Source organism: Notolabrus celidotus, chromosome 8, assembly GCF_009762535.1.
Source record: "Notolabrus celidotus isolate fNotCel1 chromosome 8, fNotCel1.pri, whole genome shotgun sequence".
NCBI lineage: Eukaryota > Metazoa > Chordata > Actinopteri > Labriformes > Labridae > Notolabrus > Notolabrus celidotus.
In genome coordinates, this window is record NC_048279.1 from 19737311 (window position 1) to 19752822 (window position 15512).

The 15512-nt window shown below is 37.1% G+C and overlaps 2 protein-coding genes and 1 long non-coding RNA gene across 3 annotated transcripts; 2 read left to right on the forward strand and 1 right to left on the reverse strand.

Moving 5' to 3' along the window:
• Positions 1–524: 524 nt before the first annotated feature.
• On the forward strand, positions 525–6866 carry smtnl1 (smoothelin-like 1). The gene is made up of 6 exons (XM_034690671.1): positions 525–562; positions 919–1014; positions 3564–4207; positions 4316–4430; positions 4566–4717; positions 6229–6866. The coding sequence occupies exons 1-6, from the start codon at positions 542–544 to the stop codon at positions 6596–6598; spliced, it is 1398 nt and encodes a 465-aa protein (XP_034546562.1). The 5' UTR covers positions 525–541; the 3' UTR covers positions 6599–6866.
• On the reverse strand, positions 3071–9612 carry LOC117817875. The gene is made up of 3 exons (XR_004632243.1): positions 9127–9612; positions 6165–6253; positions 3071–3179 (listed from the first exon to the last, which is right to left on the reverse strand). It is a non-coding gene; the product is annotated as an uncharacterized LOC117817875 (long non-coding RNA).
• Positions 8902–14762, forward strand: LOC117817867 (zinc finger and BTB domain-containing protein 17-like). The gene is made up of 4 exons (XM_034690672.1): positions 8902–9405; positions 11555–11655; positions 11748–11823; positions 11935–14762. The coding sequence occupies exons 1-4, from the start codon at positions 9111–9113 to the stop codon at positions 12726–12728; spliced, it is 1266 nt and encodes a 421-aa protein (XP_034546563.1). The 5' UTR covers positions 8902–9110; the 3' UTR covers positions 12729–14762.
• Positions 14763–15512: the final 750 nt, after the last annotated feature.

The window sequence follows — 15512 nt, forward strand, 5'->3', positions numbered from 1 at the left end:
AAGATGGTGAAGTTTATATTCAAAAAGAATGAACAGATGACAGATGGCATCTCGTAGTACGACATGTTGGTCTGTATTTTGATCTAGAAATTGGAAATAACGTTGTTGTAGGCTGTGTCGGGCTTAACCTGGCATAAAACCACACGACTGGAGCAAGGCTGTGCCATCACAGGTTTGTGGATGTTTACCTGCTGTGTTGCTAGCTCTGCCAGTGTTAGTCGAACTCTGACACCAATTTGACATATGTACCAGCAGACTCTGTGATCCTGTGTTTAGCCCTGTTGAATACATTATTCTCATGTTTGACTGTTTCCGCACGTTATTTTTATGGTGAAAACATATTTTTTCAAGTTAAAAACGGTTTGAAATTGACATTCAAACCTGATGTTGTCCTGTTTTAATGCACATTGGACTGTCTTGTTAAGTAGAAGATAACTTCAATTGCATTTTATTTTTCTTTTAATTGACTGCATACATCCATGTGTTTTTTATATGTGTGTGTACAGCCATGGTTTCTACAGCAGACGCAGCTGTTGGCCCAATGGTCCATGCCTATGTCACTGTGAGTCTATTTCTGGGCCATGTGTTGTTTGAAAGGTCAGATAAAGAAGCAAAGGAATCCTCACTCACTGGAGGGTGGGGACTGTTGGGAGAACTGGGGTGAAGGCGGATATCCACAAACCAACACACACATCTCAGACACGGGGGGAGTGCCGACAGAGACGGGCAGACAGGGAGACAGGACCAGGACATAAAGTCAAGTGGTTAGAGGCGAGGAGAGAGTGAGACTTGAAGCAGGGCTCCAGTGAAGATGATGTTCTCTTTGACTGAATGAAAACTTTCTCCACAAGGTGGAAGAGATCATTATAAAGGTCTTGGACTACTTTCATTAAGGCTGATTCAGACTTGTATTCGCAGACAGTTCAGGACATGGATGCAGAATTGCAAAGTCAGGAGCCGTCTGGGTCCACAGAGAGTAACAGTCACACTGACACCAACAACAACAACAACCAGGTTTGTGTTTTTACATTTTATTTTTTGACCACAGATTAAAAAAAGACACATTTTCTTTCTGTTAAACCCACATGGCTAGTGCAACAACCTGTACCATTAATAGACACTGAGTGCATTTGTGAGCATAGCAGGTGTTGTGTTTGGGCAGCATGAAAGGAGAGGCTGTGCTACACCTGTTTGTGCTGCTGGCTTAAGAGCATACTACACAGGGACACACAAGCTATGCAAAGTAATGCTCATGCTCATCCCCTCCAAACACACTACTGTGAGTGAGTTTCCTTTTCTCTCCGATGAGTCACTGCTGTAACACCTGACCTGATGTGACTGTTCCTGCAGCAGGTCCTAATGCTGACATTTGAACAGAAACATGAAGCACTTCAGACAAGCAGATCAATCTTTGAATTAAATGTTTTTCTGGATAAGACATGAAATTGCTGGTTTTAGAAAAGTGTCGAGAAGGATTGTAAGACCCTCAAGTTAATAATGCCAATGTGTCTTTCTCAGGTGAATTACTTGTGGCACCAGAAACGACTTGTGATATCTTTTGAATGCAGAACCAAATAAGATTGTAAACTCTTTCTTTGGAATAAATCTGACCTTGTGTTAGTGTAGGCTGATTTTAAAACTAATAAAGGCCAAACTTTCCATCTGAAGTCTGACCTCTTGACAGCATTCAAATGATTGAGATACTCAACAAATCCCATAGAGCCAGGGGTCTCACATTACGTTCTGCTCACTACGTTCAGTGACCACGTCATCCCTAGAGTAAAGAGAGGAAGCTAATTTAGGCACATATTACATTATGTTATCTCAGACACTGATATTATCCTCTTAATGGTCCTAACAACACGGTCATCAGATTAGTTTAATCTACAGGGTGCTTTTGTAGATTAAACAGAAACTTAAATGTATCTCTGCAGTGAAGGAATAAAGCTCTCACTCATACAGGTCCTTCAGTTACTTTCATTCATATCATTCACTGCAAAAACTCAAAATCTTACCAAGTTAAATTGTCTCATTTTTAGTCAAAATGTCTTGTCCCACTTAATTCAAGATAAATTTACTTAACAAGTAACATTTGAGCAAGATAGAGGAACTTGTTTTAAGACAATGCATCTTGAATATCTTGTTAAGTCAAACAATCTTGAAATGATCTTATGAGTTGTAATTTAGAAGAAACAAGGTTTATTTTACATTTCATACATTTTCAAGCTGAGATCTTATTTGAGAAGACGAATAATCTTGAATTAAGACAAACACTTTACTTGATTTAAGTAAATGCATTTCATTGGAGAATCTATCAGAGAAAGAAAGAAAGAAAGAAAGAAAGAAAGAAAGAAAGAAAGAAAGAAAGAACGAAAAGTTGTTGTTTTTAAGGGTGGGTTACAGTTTTCAGGAACTGTTTCTTCTAAATCAGATCAAAATATACATCTTCAAACTACATTCACACAATGAAACACCAACTTTTGAGCATAGCTGGCTTCTCCTAAAAAACAACATGACTGAATATTCGTATATCCAGCTAACTATGAGAAGACATTATATCTCAAAATGCTCAAATTAAACTTTGTCATCTTATTTCAAGTACAAGATGGTCTTAAACCTAGATAAGTGCATAATATATAATATAATACAACACAAATTAAGGCGAATATATCTCAAATGAAGAAGTTTTTTGCACTAATACATTTCATGTATTAGTGCAAAAATATTTTTTAAGTGAAAAAATACTAATTGTTAGCATTCCTGGCTTATTCTGAGACACTAAGATTTAAAATACTGGCCAAATATTGCTTAAAATAAACTTTACCTGCTAATTTTAAGATCACAGTTTAGTAGTATTCTCTAAAAGTACCTTGAAATAAGATTTTTTTCTTGTTTTTGGAGGGCATTTTTTCCAGTGTTTGAGATTTTTTAGTGTCAGCATTGTGTCAAAGACACAAGCATGCATAGTATGCTTTAGTAAAAAAAACACCTTCATTGTCGTCCAGACCATCAAATTAAACAACAGTAAACAAGTGTGTATAAATAAATGACTGGATGAAGAGAGAGTATGTGGTGTGAGCAAACAGTTTGTTACATTGTTTTGAGTTAAAGCTGTGCTTCTCTTTAATTTGCAAGTGACTCAATCATGAATGATGGGGTGATGAGGAGCTCCTCTTGGTCTGTGAAGAAAAATGTAAAGAATGTTACATGATGGTCAGCGCAAGCATGTCTGAAAAAAAAGTTGGGAAACGTTTAACTCTACAAACATCTTGTATCTCTCCTCAGAAGTTTAAATTGTTTAATTATCATCCTGGAGATGCTTTAGTTGTTCTCGTGCCACCAACAAATGGTTATTCTGTTTTTTAACACAGGCGGAAGTGCTCTTAACATTATTTAGAATGATTTTTCACATAAACAATGTAGAAAAGATGAATAAAGTCAGATGTAAAAGTTGTAAACGTGAATTAGACTTGTAGGAATGCATTGTAACCTGTTGGTCAGATTGTCTTTGTAGATGAATTGTCATATTTGCGTAAACTCTATTTGACATGCTTATACTCCAGACAGATGAACCAAAGCTGGAGGAGGGCAAAGACCTGGGGGGAGAGAATGCAGCGGTAGACACAGCAGAAGGTCAGGGGGTAATGGTGGACAAGGATTCAGAAACAGATAAAGAAGTAGATAAGGCCGGGGCAGAAGATACAGACAAGCCTGAGATCACTGCATCAAAGCAGGCTGAAGGTGACGGAGAGGAGGCTGGACAGGATAAAGATGCGAAGGATCCAAAGGTGACGAGTGGAGAAAAAGATGATGAGGGGGAGAGTGAGGAGGACAAGAAAGGTGGGCAGGTGGAAAAGGTCACAAGTTGTGAGACTGGGGGAGAGGGAGAGAAGATGAAGGATAAAAACAAAGAAGAAATGAAGAGTGAAACAGAGGAAAAGACAAAGACAGAAGCAAAGGGAAAAGAGGCAGAAAAAGATGTGAATGAAAAAGACGCAAAAGGGGCGGAGAAGAAGAAAACAGTGAAGGAAGCAAATGTGGAAACAAAAGATAAAGGACAGAGTAAGGAAGTGGAAAAGCAAGGGAAACCAAAAAGAAAGAGTGGTCCTCCTCCTTCCTCTCTCTCCAGACCGAGACCCTCTGCTCGCTCCATTAGAGCGGCTGCTAAAAACGACATCATTGCCAAGTTTCAGCAGGGGGCTCCAGAGTAAGTGACTGTGCGACACCCAACATCCTAAACAGATTAAAATAGTCATGATAAACGATGGTCTGTAAAGGTTTCACTCAAAACTGTGCAAAATTGTGCCATTTTTAGGACACCAATACCACGCAACTTCAAAATCCAGAAGTCAGCTTCAGCTTCAGCAACAGGAGCCACAATCAAACAGAAGATGCTCCAGTGGTGTCACAACAAGACTCGCAACTACGAGGTGATCCCACAGTTTAAAGCAGACTCATGAGATCTCAAGAATTCCAGAGAATTAAAAGGGAATTATGCATTGGTTTGGATGTACTTGCTCTGTCTTTCTTTTCATGTCACATCTTCCTGTACTTTTGTGTTTTAGGGTGTCAACATAGAAAACTTTTCGTCATCCTGGTGTGATGGCTTGGCGTTCTGTGCTCTGATCCATCGTTTCTTTCCTGATGCTTTTGACTTCAGCTCCCTGAGTCCAAAGGAGAGGGCGAAAAACTTCACTCTGGCCTTCCAAACTGCAGAGTATGGAGAATTGAATACTTTCTTCTTTTTGTCTTTATCAATCAATCAATCAATCAATCAATCAATCAATCAATCAATCAATCAATCAATCAATCAATCAATCAATCAATCAATCAATCAATCAATCAATCAATCAAACAAACTTTATTCATATAGCCCCTTTCATACAAATCAAATGCAACCAAAATTGCTTTACAGCGATTGAAAAACAAGAAAGAAGCAGAAACAAAACAATGGCAAGACATATTAAGGGAAGATAATAATAATAATAATAATAATAATAATAATAATAATAATAATAATAATAATAATAATAATAATAATACATATTAAAATTAAAATATTTTCAAATAAAATTGAGACTAATGCACACTAAAAATAAAATATGTGTAATTAAAACAAGTTAAAGCATCAAAATTAAGAATACAAATAGTTAAAATAACTAGATTTAAAAAGGGTAAGGATAAGAGTTGAAATAAAACTAAGGCTAAAAATATCAATAAAACTGATTAGATAAATAAAAATAAATAAAAGAATGAATACATACATAGAAATAGAATACATACATAACATTTAAATCAATATTACAGTAAAAGGTAAGTAATAAAATTGTTAAACCCTACATAAAAGCCAGACTGACTAAATACATTTTTAGTTTACGTTTAAAAGTCTCAATATCTCTGTCAGCTCCTCTCAGATCCTCCGGCTGGCTGTTCCATAGTTTAGGAGCGTTATGGCTGAAAGCAGGGTCACCAAATGTTTTGTTCTGTTATGAGGAACAGCTAAAAGAGAGGAGGTGGAGGATCTGAGAGGCCTTCTTGGTTTATACACTAAAAGCATCTCTGATATGTAGTCTGGTGCAAGGCCATGCAGTGCCTTAAAAACTAGTAAAATAATTTTAAAATCAATACGAAAAGAAACAGGCAGCCAATGTAAAGATTTTAAAATAGGCGTAATGTGTGCTCTCCATCTGGTCTTTGTTAAAACTCTTGCTGCTACATTTTGTATTAATTGCAGTTTGTTTGTTTCTGTTCTTTGGAAGACAAGAAAGGAGAGCAATGCAGTAGTCCAGGCTGCTGGTTATAAAAGCGTGCATTAGTCTCTCTGTGTTGCTCAGAGAGAGAAACGGCCTCACTCTAGAAATGTTCTATACACTATACACAGAAAATATAGTGCAACAAAGTTTACTGTGACAGAAAACCTTACACCAGTAAGAAAAGGGACATTTGACTGTTGTAGAATTAAAGTGGCTGTAACCAGTACCTCTGAAAAGAATGATTTAAATTTGCAACTACTGTTATGGTTCATTTGCACCACTCACACACCAATATATTCATCCAAAATCATGTAAATTGATACTTAATCTCTAGGTATGACAAAGATGCACAATGTTACCATGGGCCACATTTGAGTGGATGGAGCACTCTGTTTTTGTAATGACTGTTACCTCTTTGTCCCTCCTCCTCCTCAGTTGTGTCTCTTTTTCATGTCCCCTGTCACCTCCCCGGCAGGTCCCTGGCTGACTGCTGCCCTCTGCTGGAAGTAGAGGACATGATCATGATGGGTAAAAACCCTGACCCCATGTGTGTGTTCACATATGTCCAGTCCCTCTGCCACAGCCTCTCCAAAATAGAGAAAGAGAGGAAGGAAAAAGAAAAGGAGAAGAAAGAGGAGGCTGGAGATGATAAAGGGGAAGATGCAGCAGGGTCGGTGTCACCAGAGAAAGAGGAAGGAGAGTCTGCTGAGAATGGGACGATGGAGAGCCAAGACGAGACACAGAGAGAGGATACAGAGACAGACGGAACTGGTGAAGAGGAGAAAACACATACTAGCTGTGAGATGGAGGGAGATGAAGCAGTGTCAGTCGAAGCAGAGTCCTAAATAAATAATGATGGCAAAGTGAAGTAGTGAAAAGACCAAAAAGAGGCTGATGGTTGATGTACTGTGATCAGTAAGTCTTAGTTTGGTTGTTGTACTGACTACTGTCAAAGAATAGAAGGACATCAGGTTGAGAGTCAGCTCAATTGTTGGCAATGTTTTAATAGTCATGTTTATATTATACGTTTTAAGGTTTGCTATAAGCTGTGTTTTCTTTATTCATTTGTTGAGGTGTTTTGAGCCCTAAGTGCAGAAATGTACTGTTCTTCTATTTGCTGTGTATTTATAGGAAAAATAATGGAATAATAAATTTGTGAGAGAAAGTGGTGCAAGAAAAGCTTTGTGTTGATAAATGATGCTTAGCAAAGGTTAACAGAAGAATTTAAGACAAAACTGATGTTTTTTTTAAAAAAAAAGGTACACTAGTGTTTTATAGTTCACAAACTTTGTAAATCTTCACAGATTAGTCTTCACAAACTAGTATGTGAGAATGTATGAGATTATGGTTTTGTGTATCCGAGTTATTTCTCCTGATGAGAATGAACAGACACCACTTCATTAAAGGTTTAAATCCACTGAAAAGTTTAAAACTCAATAATAAACCTTTTGTTTTTCATTTTGTTCTATGATGTGAGGTTTGCCAAGAAACGCTTGCACTTCAATAAAAGAGTTGTATTGTTCAGTTAAAAAGATTTACATCTGTTGTATTTACGAATACACAAGCAAATAATAAACAAAGCCTACTGAAGTTACCTGTATCATCCGTCAACTGCATGAGATTTCAAATTAACATCTAACCAACTGCACTTACTCCTCAAATACAATTTAAAGTTGTTAATATTCATGAATGCTTGTTACTTGTAACATAATATAAAAACTATCGTCATCACATTAGCCAGCAACGGAGATGAGAAACTGGTGTCAAGTGAGCTGCACCGTTATATCAGGCAGCGTTAAGTTTTCTGCTGCGCATGTACGTGGTAGAGTACGGTAAAGAAGCACGGGGACGAGAGGAAATTACGTAACATTAAAATAATACAGAAAATGACAAAATAAAAGCCCAGGGACAGAATGGCAAAAGGCAGCAACTAGCTATAACATTGTAATAATTTTAATAACGTTTTGAATAATAATTTTCTTAAGAAGGCTCAAACACCAAAAAAACACCAGTTTTTAAGGACCTAATGGTCTTTAAAGGTTTGCAAATTACTCCAAAAAATACTCCCTCAACTTACCCTTTTTAATTATTGCAGGCATGATCAATACAAGACACTGTAAAAAAATTGAACAATACATTATTAAAATTTCGCCAATACACCAGCATGTTTTCTTATTCAACTAGTTTTGTAATGCCTGAATATAATTATTATTATTATCTAATAATATTGAAAGCCCTCAGTAACATATGTATATGGAGTTCATTTGCAAAAAAAGATAACTCCGTTTTTATAGCCTAAATGTTCAAAAAACATATTTCTTTTTTTATAAGATTCCTAATAAAGTTACAGTTTCAAGATACCTCTGATTAGTTAAGTCATTTTGACTTAGTCAAAGCCACCCAACCTCCGTTGATTGATAATACCAAAAGCTAGTAATAGAAAAAATATGTTATTTGAAACCATTTTTATTTTTTTTATATATAAGTCACTAGGTTTTTATTTTTACATTTTCTCTTTAAATTCAATGTCATGTGATTTCCTCTCGTCACCGTGCTTTTTTTTCTTTCTACCATGATATACCATATGTTTGCGCAGCAAAAAACTAACTCTGTGGTGCTTTGGCAGCCAACACTTGCTCACTTGACGGTAGTATTTCAATGGCGAGTACTTGACTAAGGTGGTTTAAACACTTTTTAGATTCCGTTTTTAATGTGTATGCATTAATAATATCAACTTTAAGGTATTTGGGTACACTCAAAAAAACATTCAAAATAAAGGTAGCCTACAACATAAAAAAGAAAAGAAAAATGAGACAGTTCACTTTGTCATTGGTTATTACTTAAACATTCATATTTATTCAAATTTATTTTATTATTATTATTGTTGTTCTGAGATTAAAGTCAGAATAGATTAAGGTCAGAATTCTGAGATTAAAATCAGAATTCTGACTTTTTTCTCAGAAAAAAACAAGGTCAAATTATTTTATCATTATTGTTATTCTGATATTAAAGTCAGAATTCTGACTTTAATATCAGAATTCTCGCTTTTTTCTCATAATAATAATAATTTTTAAAAAATGACCATATTTTTATTTTTTTCCCACTGGCCCTAATCCTCTAAAAGTAATCATAATCTTAATTTTGGATTAATCTGCTGATCAATTATTCGACTGTGAACCGGTTCACTTGACGCCAGTTTAGAAAAGCAGTGAACCTGGAAAACATCAACCATACCTGCGCCTGCTTCCTAGGAGTTACGGTAACCAGGAACATGCTACCGGAAGACCATTGCGTCCTTTTGTGAGCTAACACACGTAATTTTTCCAAACATAATACTGGGCGTCAGCAGTGTGAAACATGTCTGCAGACATACCACCGGGGAGTCTGGACCTGGAGTCCCAGCTTGTGTCCGTAATGGAAGTGCTGGTTAAAGCGGCGGTGACAGAAATCAGTCAGCTGTTCTCGGCGAGCTCGGTGTCCCTCCAGGTACAGCTGAGCCAGAGCCTGAAGGAAAACGAAACCCTGAAGATGAGGATGAAGGTGATGAGGAGTGAGCTTTTCTCCCTGAAGCTGCAGACCAGGACGAACCGACCGGCCAGCCGCTTTTCCCAGATTAAAGGAAACCTCACCAAGCCAAGGGTTAAACCACTAGGTAGAGAACTCTCTTCAAAAAGTACTTCTCACCTAAGTAACAAAAAGTAAAGTCGCAGGTTCAGAAACTGTGACAGACATGCATGAAAATGAATACAGAGTGCAATCTGTGGCATTCTTTTTGTAGTTAAAGCCTGCGTTCATGTAAAAGCCGATTACTTAAATGGCCAACAAGTTCACAATAAACATCAGTTCCTTACCACGTGGCGTAAACGTCATTTATTATTGTCCCTTTAGCCATAAAGAGATCACTCCGTCCAAGACATCAGATATAGATTTGTTTTAGTATTATAGCTGCTGGTGTAATGATTTTATAAATAATGATAGCCATCTCTTACTAACTGTTGATTTTCACAACACTAGTTAATTACATCACTGATAATTTCGTAATTTGCCATATGTCAAATATATATTCTATATAATGTTCTGACAAGTTCTATTGGTTATACAGCTCTTTTTTTATTATGTGCATCAAAGTTATCTCTGCCTTACTGATAAATATTCATGTTTCTGAAATACACTACCGATCACAAGTTGAGACACACCTTCTCATTCAATGTTATTTATTTATTTAATTATTTTAATTATTTTAATTATTTTCAACATTGTAGATTAATACTGAATACATCAAAACTATGATATAATCTGGTTTTGCCATAATATGGATTACAACAGTAGTCAAATAGGGCTATCCATCGTGTACTAACCCTACCCAGAGGTGTAAAGAGTACTGAAATATTTTACTCAAGTACAAGTACTGTCACTTTGATGAAATTTTACTTAAGTACAAGTAAAAGTACCCGTTTAAAAATGTACCCAAAGTAAAAAGTAGCTGGTTTAAAATGTACTTTAAGGTAAAGTTACTTAGTTACTTTTATTTTAACAACTGATCTCTCGTGGAGTGCAATAAGGACACAAAGATTTTAATTTCAAAGTTGTTGTCTCTCGCGTGGTGTTTCTTATTGTTTTTTTTTTATTTAAGCCTTGCCTTACGGATCAAGCTTTGGATTACCATGACCTGGATGACTGAGAACCTTCACAGACATATTTAAGCCTACGTTTTTTTTTTACTCAGTAACAGATATGTTTTGAAATGTATGAAATTACAATACTAAACAAAAAAGCTACTTAAGTAAAAGTAAAAGTACAGATTTTAAAAACTACTTAAAAAGTAGTAAGCACACAAAAAAACTACTCAATACAGTAACGCGAGTAAATGTAATTCGTTACTTTACACCTCTGACCCTACCTCTGAACAACACAACTGATGGTCTCAAACACATTAAGAAGGCAAGTCATTCTAAAAATGAACTCTTGACAAGGCTCATGTTAATTAGAAACCATTCCAGGAGACCACTTCATGAAGCAGACTGAGAGAATACCAAGAGTGTGCAAAGCTGTCATGAAGGCAAAAGGGGGCTACTTTACAGAATCTAAAATATGAAACATATTCTGGTTTGTTTAACACTATTTTGTCAATTAAATAATTCCATATATATTCTTTCATAGTTCTGATGTATTTGGTATTAATCTACAGTGTTTGAAATAATTAAGATAAATACAAACCCTTGAATGAGAAGGTGTTTCCAAACTTTTGACTGGGAGTGTATATTTCAAAATTCTTCACCACAAAATTGTATATTTCTATAGAAATACAAATAAAATGAAATTGTAAAAAAACAAGATATATGCAATATTAAGCAAAGATAATGTATCAACTACAGTGTCATAAAAAGGAGTCTCTTGACTCCTGTCTTGTCATTTGTGAGCACATTTTTTAATTCAGACTTTTATTTTAAGTAATTTGTGTATGATTTTTAGTTTGTGTTAAGATTATTAATTAGTTTATCAAGTTGTTTTCATATATTTAAACCATCAGGGTCAGCCTTTCAGGTAAAACAAATTGCCTGGTTACAGACTTTAAATGTAAAGCTTTGTTTTCTCTGTTTTTATATTATTTTGTTGACAAATCTGGTTTTCTGGTGTTGAAGAACATCAGCTGGATTCAAGAAACTTGCTTTTAATTTTGTACAATTCAGCATATGTAAGTGACAGTTTATCTATTGTGCACCTTCTCACCCAAACCCCACAAACTCGTGTATCACAAAACAAATGGTAATATTGTTTTTTTTCTTCTTCCTTTCTTCTAGTTGTCATTAAAACACCAGCTGCTCAAAAGACTGTTAGAGAAGCTGTTCCTACTTCTCAACAATCCGAGAGGAGGAATTCATCTGCTCATTCTCAGGTGGAGGTAAATACAGCACACAAAGTTCCCATGCTTTCAGTCACTGTTTTTTTTTGTGTGTAAGTGTTTTCTCATCTCTTTCTGTTGTCATGTGTTAGTGTGCAGATGTGGAGAGCCCAGATGTTATCCTTATCAAAGACGAAGACGACATTGCAGAATGTGAGCCAGATAAAGGTGAGTAGCACACACTGACTTGGTTTAAAGTGTTTTTTCTTACAAATAATTGTTTGTGTTCTAAGTCAAAGCCAAGAACTTTCCTGAGTTCTTGATGTCGATTTCTTTTAGGTCAGGAAGTCTTTGGACACAGTGCCCAGAGTGGTGTTGCCACAGGGAATTTACAGCCCATTGGTTCCTCCTCCCTGTCAGAATATGATATGGGGCTGAGGATTGTGAGTGTTCATGGGCGAGGGGAAGGGCCTCTGCAGGAGGAGAGCAGCCTCTTTAACATCACCCAACTCCAAGCTTTTAGCTCGCTGTCTCCTGACCACAACATCCCTGATGACGATTCTATTGATTTCATTTCTGGAGGCAATGACAGAGCCCCGATCAGAGGGGGGCAGGATAAAAGTGTTGGAGTGTTGAGAAACAGCCAACTGGATGGAGACAGTTCCACCCTGACATCTTCAGCAGCATCAAATCAAGCATTACAAACAGGAGTAAGAGGAGCAGGGCGGCTCAGTCATATCAACCAGTTTCCCCAGCAGCAAAACATCTCCCCTCAAAATCTCAACAAATCCCTGGACTGCAGCATCTGTGGTGAGCGCTTCCTCAACCGTGAAGACCTGATCGCACACCGGGCAGGTCACACCGGTGAGTTGCCCGTTTCTTGCGCATACTGTGGCAAGTCCTTCTACAACAAGGCCACATTGAACATCCATATGCGCATACACACTGGGGAGAAGCCATTTGCATGCCCACAGTGTGGGAAACGCTTCACACAGAAAGGCAGTCTGAAGATCCACCTGAGGATTCACTCTGGAGAGAAGCCGTACACCTGCAGTCTGTGCACTGCTAGCTTTAACAACCCCAGCAACCTGCGCAGGCACACAATGACACACAGCGCAAACGGAGCGCTCTGACCATGAGAGATACGAGGATTTTTCAGCAAGGTGTTCACTGACACAAGGCAAATGTATTTCCTGTGGCAGTACGTCATGGTCTTTTCCTTTTTAAAAGTAAACCATTACAATTCTTGACATATTTCCTGCAAAAGAAAGGATAATTATAAAATAAATAAAGATAGAAATGCATTTTCTATCTTTATCCTCTGATTGAGAGACTTCCAGAGCAAGTTATTTTTACACAAAACTAACTAATGTGCAGTGTGTTGTTTTCCATTCATCATTCAAAGAAAATGAACTGAATTTAATTTGAGTTATGTATGTTTCTTTTTCTCCTTACACAACCCAAGCTGCTTATTATACAACTTAAGCTCCATGCCAAGTCATTCATTGTCTAAATTACATGAATTATAAGTGACCCCTGCAGTAGCCATCTGGACTTTTCTGACAGGATGAACTCTTTTAACTGTGCTTGGATGGCTGAACATGCAACAGATTCATATTCAGAAGCTAAAATGGACACAAATTAACTCTGAAGTAAAGAGAAATAATACTACAGTGAGGGATTGTGACCTGGATAAAAGTGTTGGAACTGTTTTTAAGAATAGACTAATTTGATTGGTTCAATTAACAACTGTCTCAATGCACACAGATTACAAACATTTCCTTCAAGGCAAAATTCAGACCAATTTAAAATAAAGGCATAGAAGCTACAGTGCAGTGATGTGGTATGAGAATAGATATGAAGATAATTGGTAAAAATAATCCATTCAAAGGCTGCTGTAAATGGGTGAGTCTCTAACCTGGATTTAGAAGAACAGAGAGTTTCAGTAGACCTTATGTTTTGAGTTTGTTAAAGATATTTGGAGCATAAAAACTGAACGTTGCTCCTCCATGTTTGGTTCCGAATCAGGGGACAGAAAGCAGACCTGTCCCAGAAAACCTGAGTGGTCTAGATCAGGGGTTCCCAAAGTGTGGGTCGGGACCCCCTTGAGGGTAGTGAGACACATATGGGGGGTCGGGAGATGTCTTCCAGAATGTTTTTTTTTTTTTGAGTTATCTAAAACTAGTACATTTTACCCATTATAGTAAAAAATATCGACAAAAACAGTACCTAAGCTTGAAATAAACTCTTGAAAATAGAAAGTGTAATGAGTTTTCTGCCTTTCTTTTTGCCAGATGACTCCTAAGTTCTGGGTTAGTGAGCAGTTAATTATCAAAAGCATCAGTAGCAGCAGGTTCATTCATAACGGTGCAGGAAACACAGCCACATGCTCATATAGGTAGGCTAATTTTCTGCAGACCAGCTAAATGAAGCCACATTAAATCACTTTGAGGGACAGTGGGGGTCGCAAGTCTTTGGCACCAATATTTTGGGGGTCGTGGGCTGAAAAGTTTGGGAAAACCTGGTCTAGATGGCCTTACTGAATGAGAAGATCACCAGCGTGTTCTAGACATTCAGCACATTATCCACTGTCTTGGTATTAGTGAGGACTCTAGCAACAGTGTTCTGAACCAGCTGCAGCTGTCTAGTTATTTTTTTAGGGAGACCTGTGAGGACACTGTTGTATGGACCAGTTTTTCCAGGTCCAGCTGACACCTTTAATTCATGATGTATTATTGAAGTGATAGTAGTCTGTAATCGTCTTAATGTGTTTTTTAAAATTAACGTCTGAGTCTGTGACTACATCCAGATTTCTGGCTTGGTCATTGGTTTTTAACTGTAACATCTGAAGCTGTTTCCAGATCAACTGAACAAACATCTGACTTGGATTCATCAATGTGACTATAACAATAGAGCAGAAATTTTAAAGTTGGCTACCTGTAAGCTCATTATTGGGGAACAGCAATTCACTTCTGCTTTCTTTACATGTTTGTGTGCTTGTTTTGTTTCAAAAGAAAAACTACCTCTACTGTTGTCTTCTTTGCAGCCTTCCATCTTTTGTACATCAGGACGGTTTCATACTGGGTAATGTGTGAAATATGAAAATGTGTATAAATATTTATTTTTCTGAACAATTTTTCTTGTTTGATAAACTCATTTTAAGCCTCTAGAGTGCAGTATTGTTGTTATTCTCATTGATTGTTGTGACTCAGGTTTGCTCATGATGTAGTGCTGCTGGGGGGAGCTCATAAGGAAATAAGGGGGAATTCCTTACATTGTTCCTCTTTTCACCCTTCCCAAACTAAAGTATAGAGTATCAGAATTCTGCTATTTGTCTTTGATTTCAACCAAATGTCTTCAAAGTAAAAAATATACGAAGCACTTATAGAGAGGGTTCAAAGTATAAAATAACTAAAAGATGGAAAACAACAAATACAAAAGTTTAAAGGTTAATGAGTTATAGACATGTAGTCATCCTGGAATTATATAGGCCATTAGTCAGGCATGATTCATACATCAAGTGATTTTTACTGTAATCCTATTATCAGCTCAGACATGTGTAGGATGTTAATGGTCAATGGTAGTGGTTTATGTGCCAATAGTTTTGTCGTGTTGGTGAGGAATGCTGTTGTTGCACTTCCCCAAGAAACGCTGCTTCCTCTCAGTCTATTGTTCTTGGGCAATCAATGAAATGACATCAGTGTGTGTGTGTGTGTGTGTGTGTGTGTGTGTGTGTGTGTGTGTGTGTGTGTGTGTGTGTGTGTGTGTGTGTGTGTGTGTGTGTGTGTGTGTACACTGTGGGAGAGGGAGCGACAGGCGGAAAAAAAAATGGGAGGAGAGAGGAGGCGGTGGGAGGAAGCTATTTTACAACAGGACTTTAGCGGAATTGAATCCGCTTTCTGGCCTTTGAATGATTC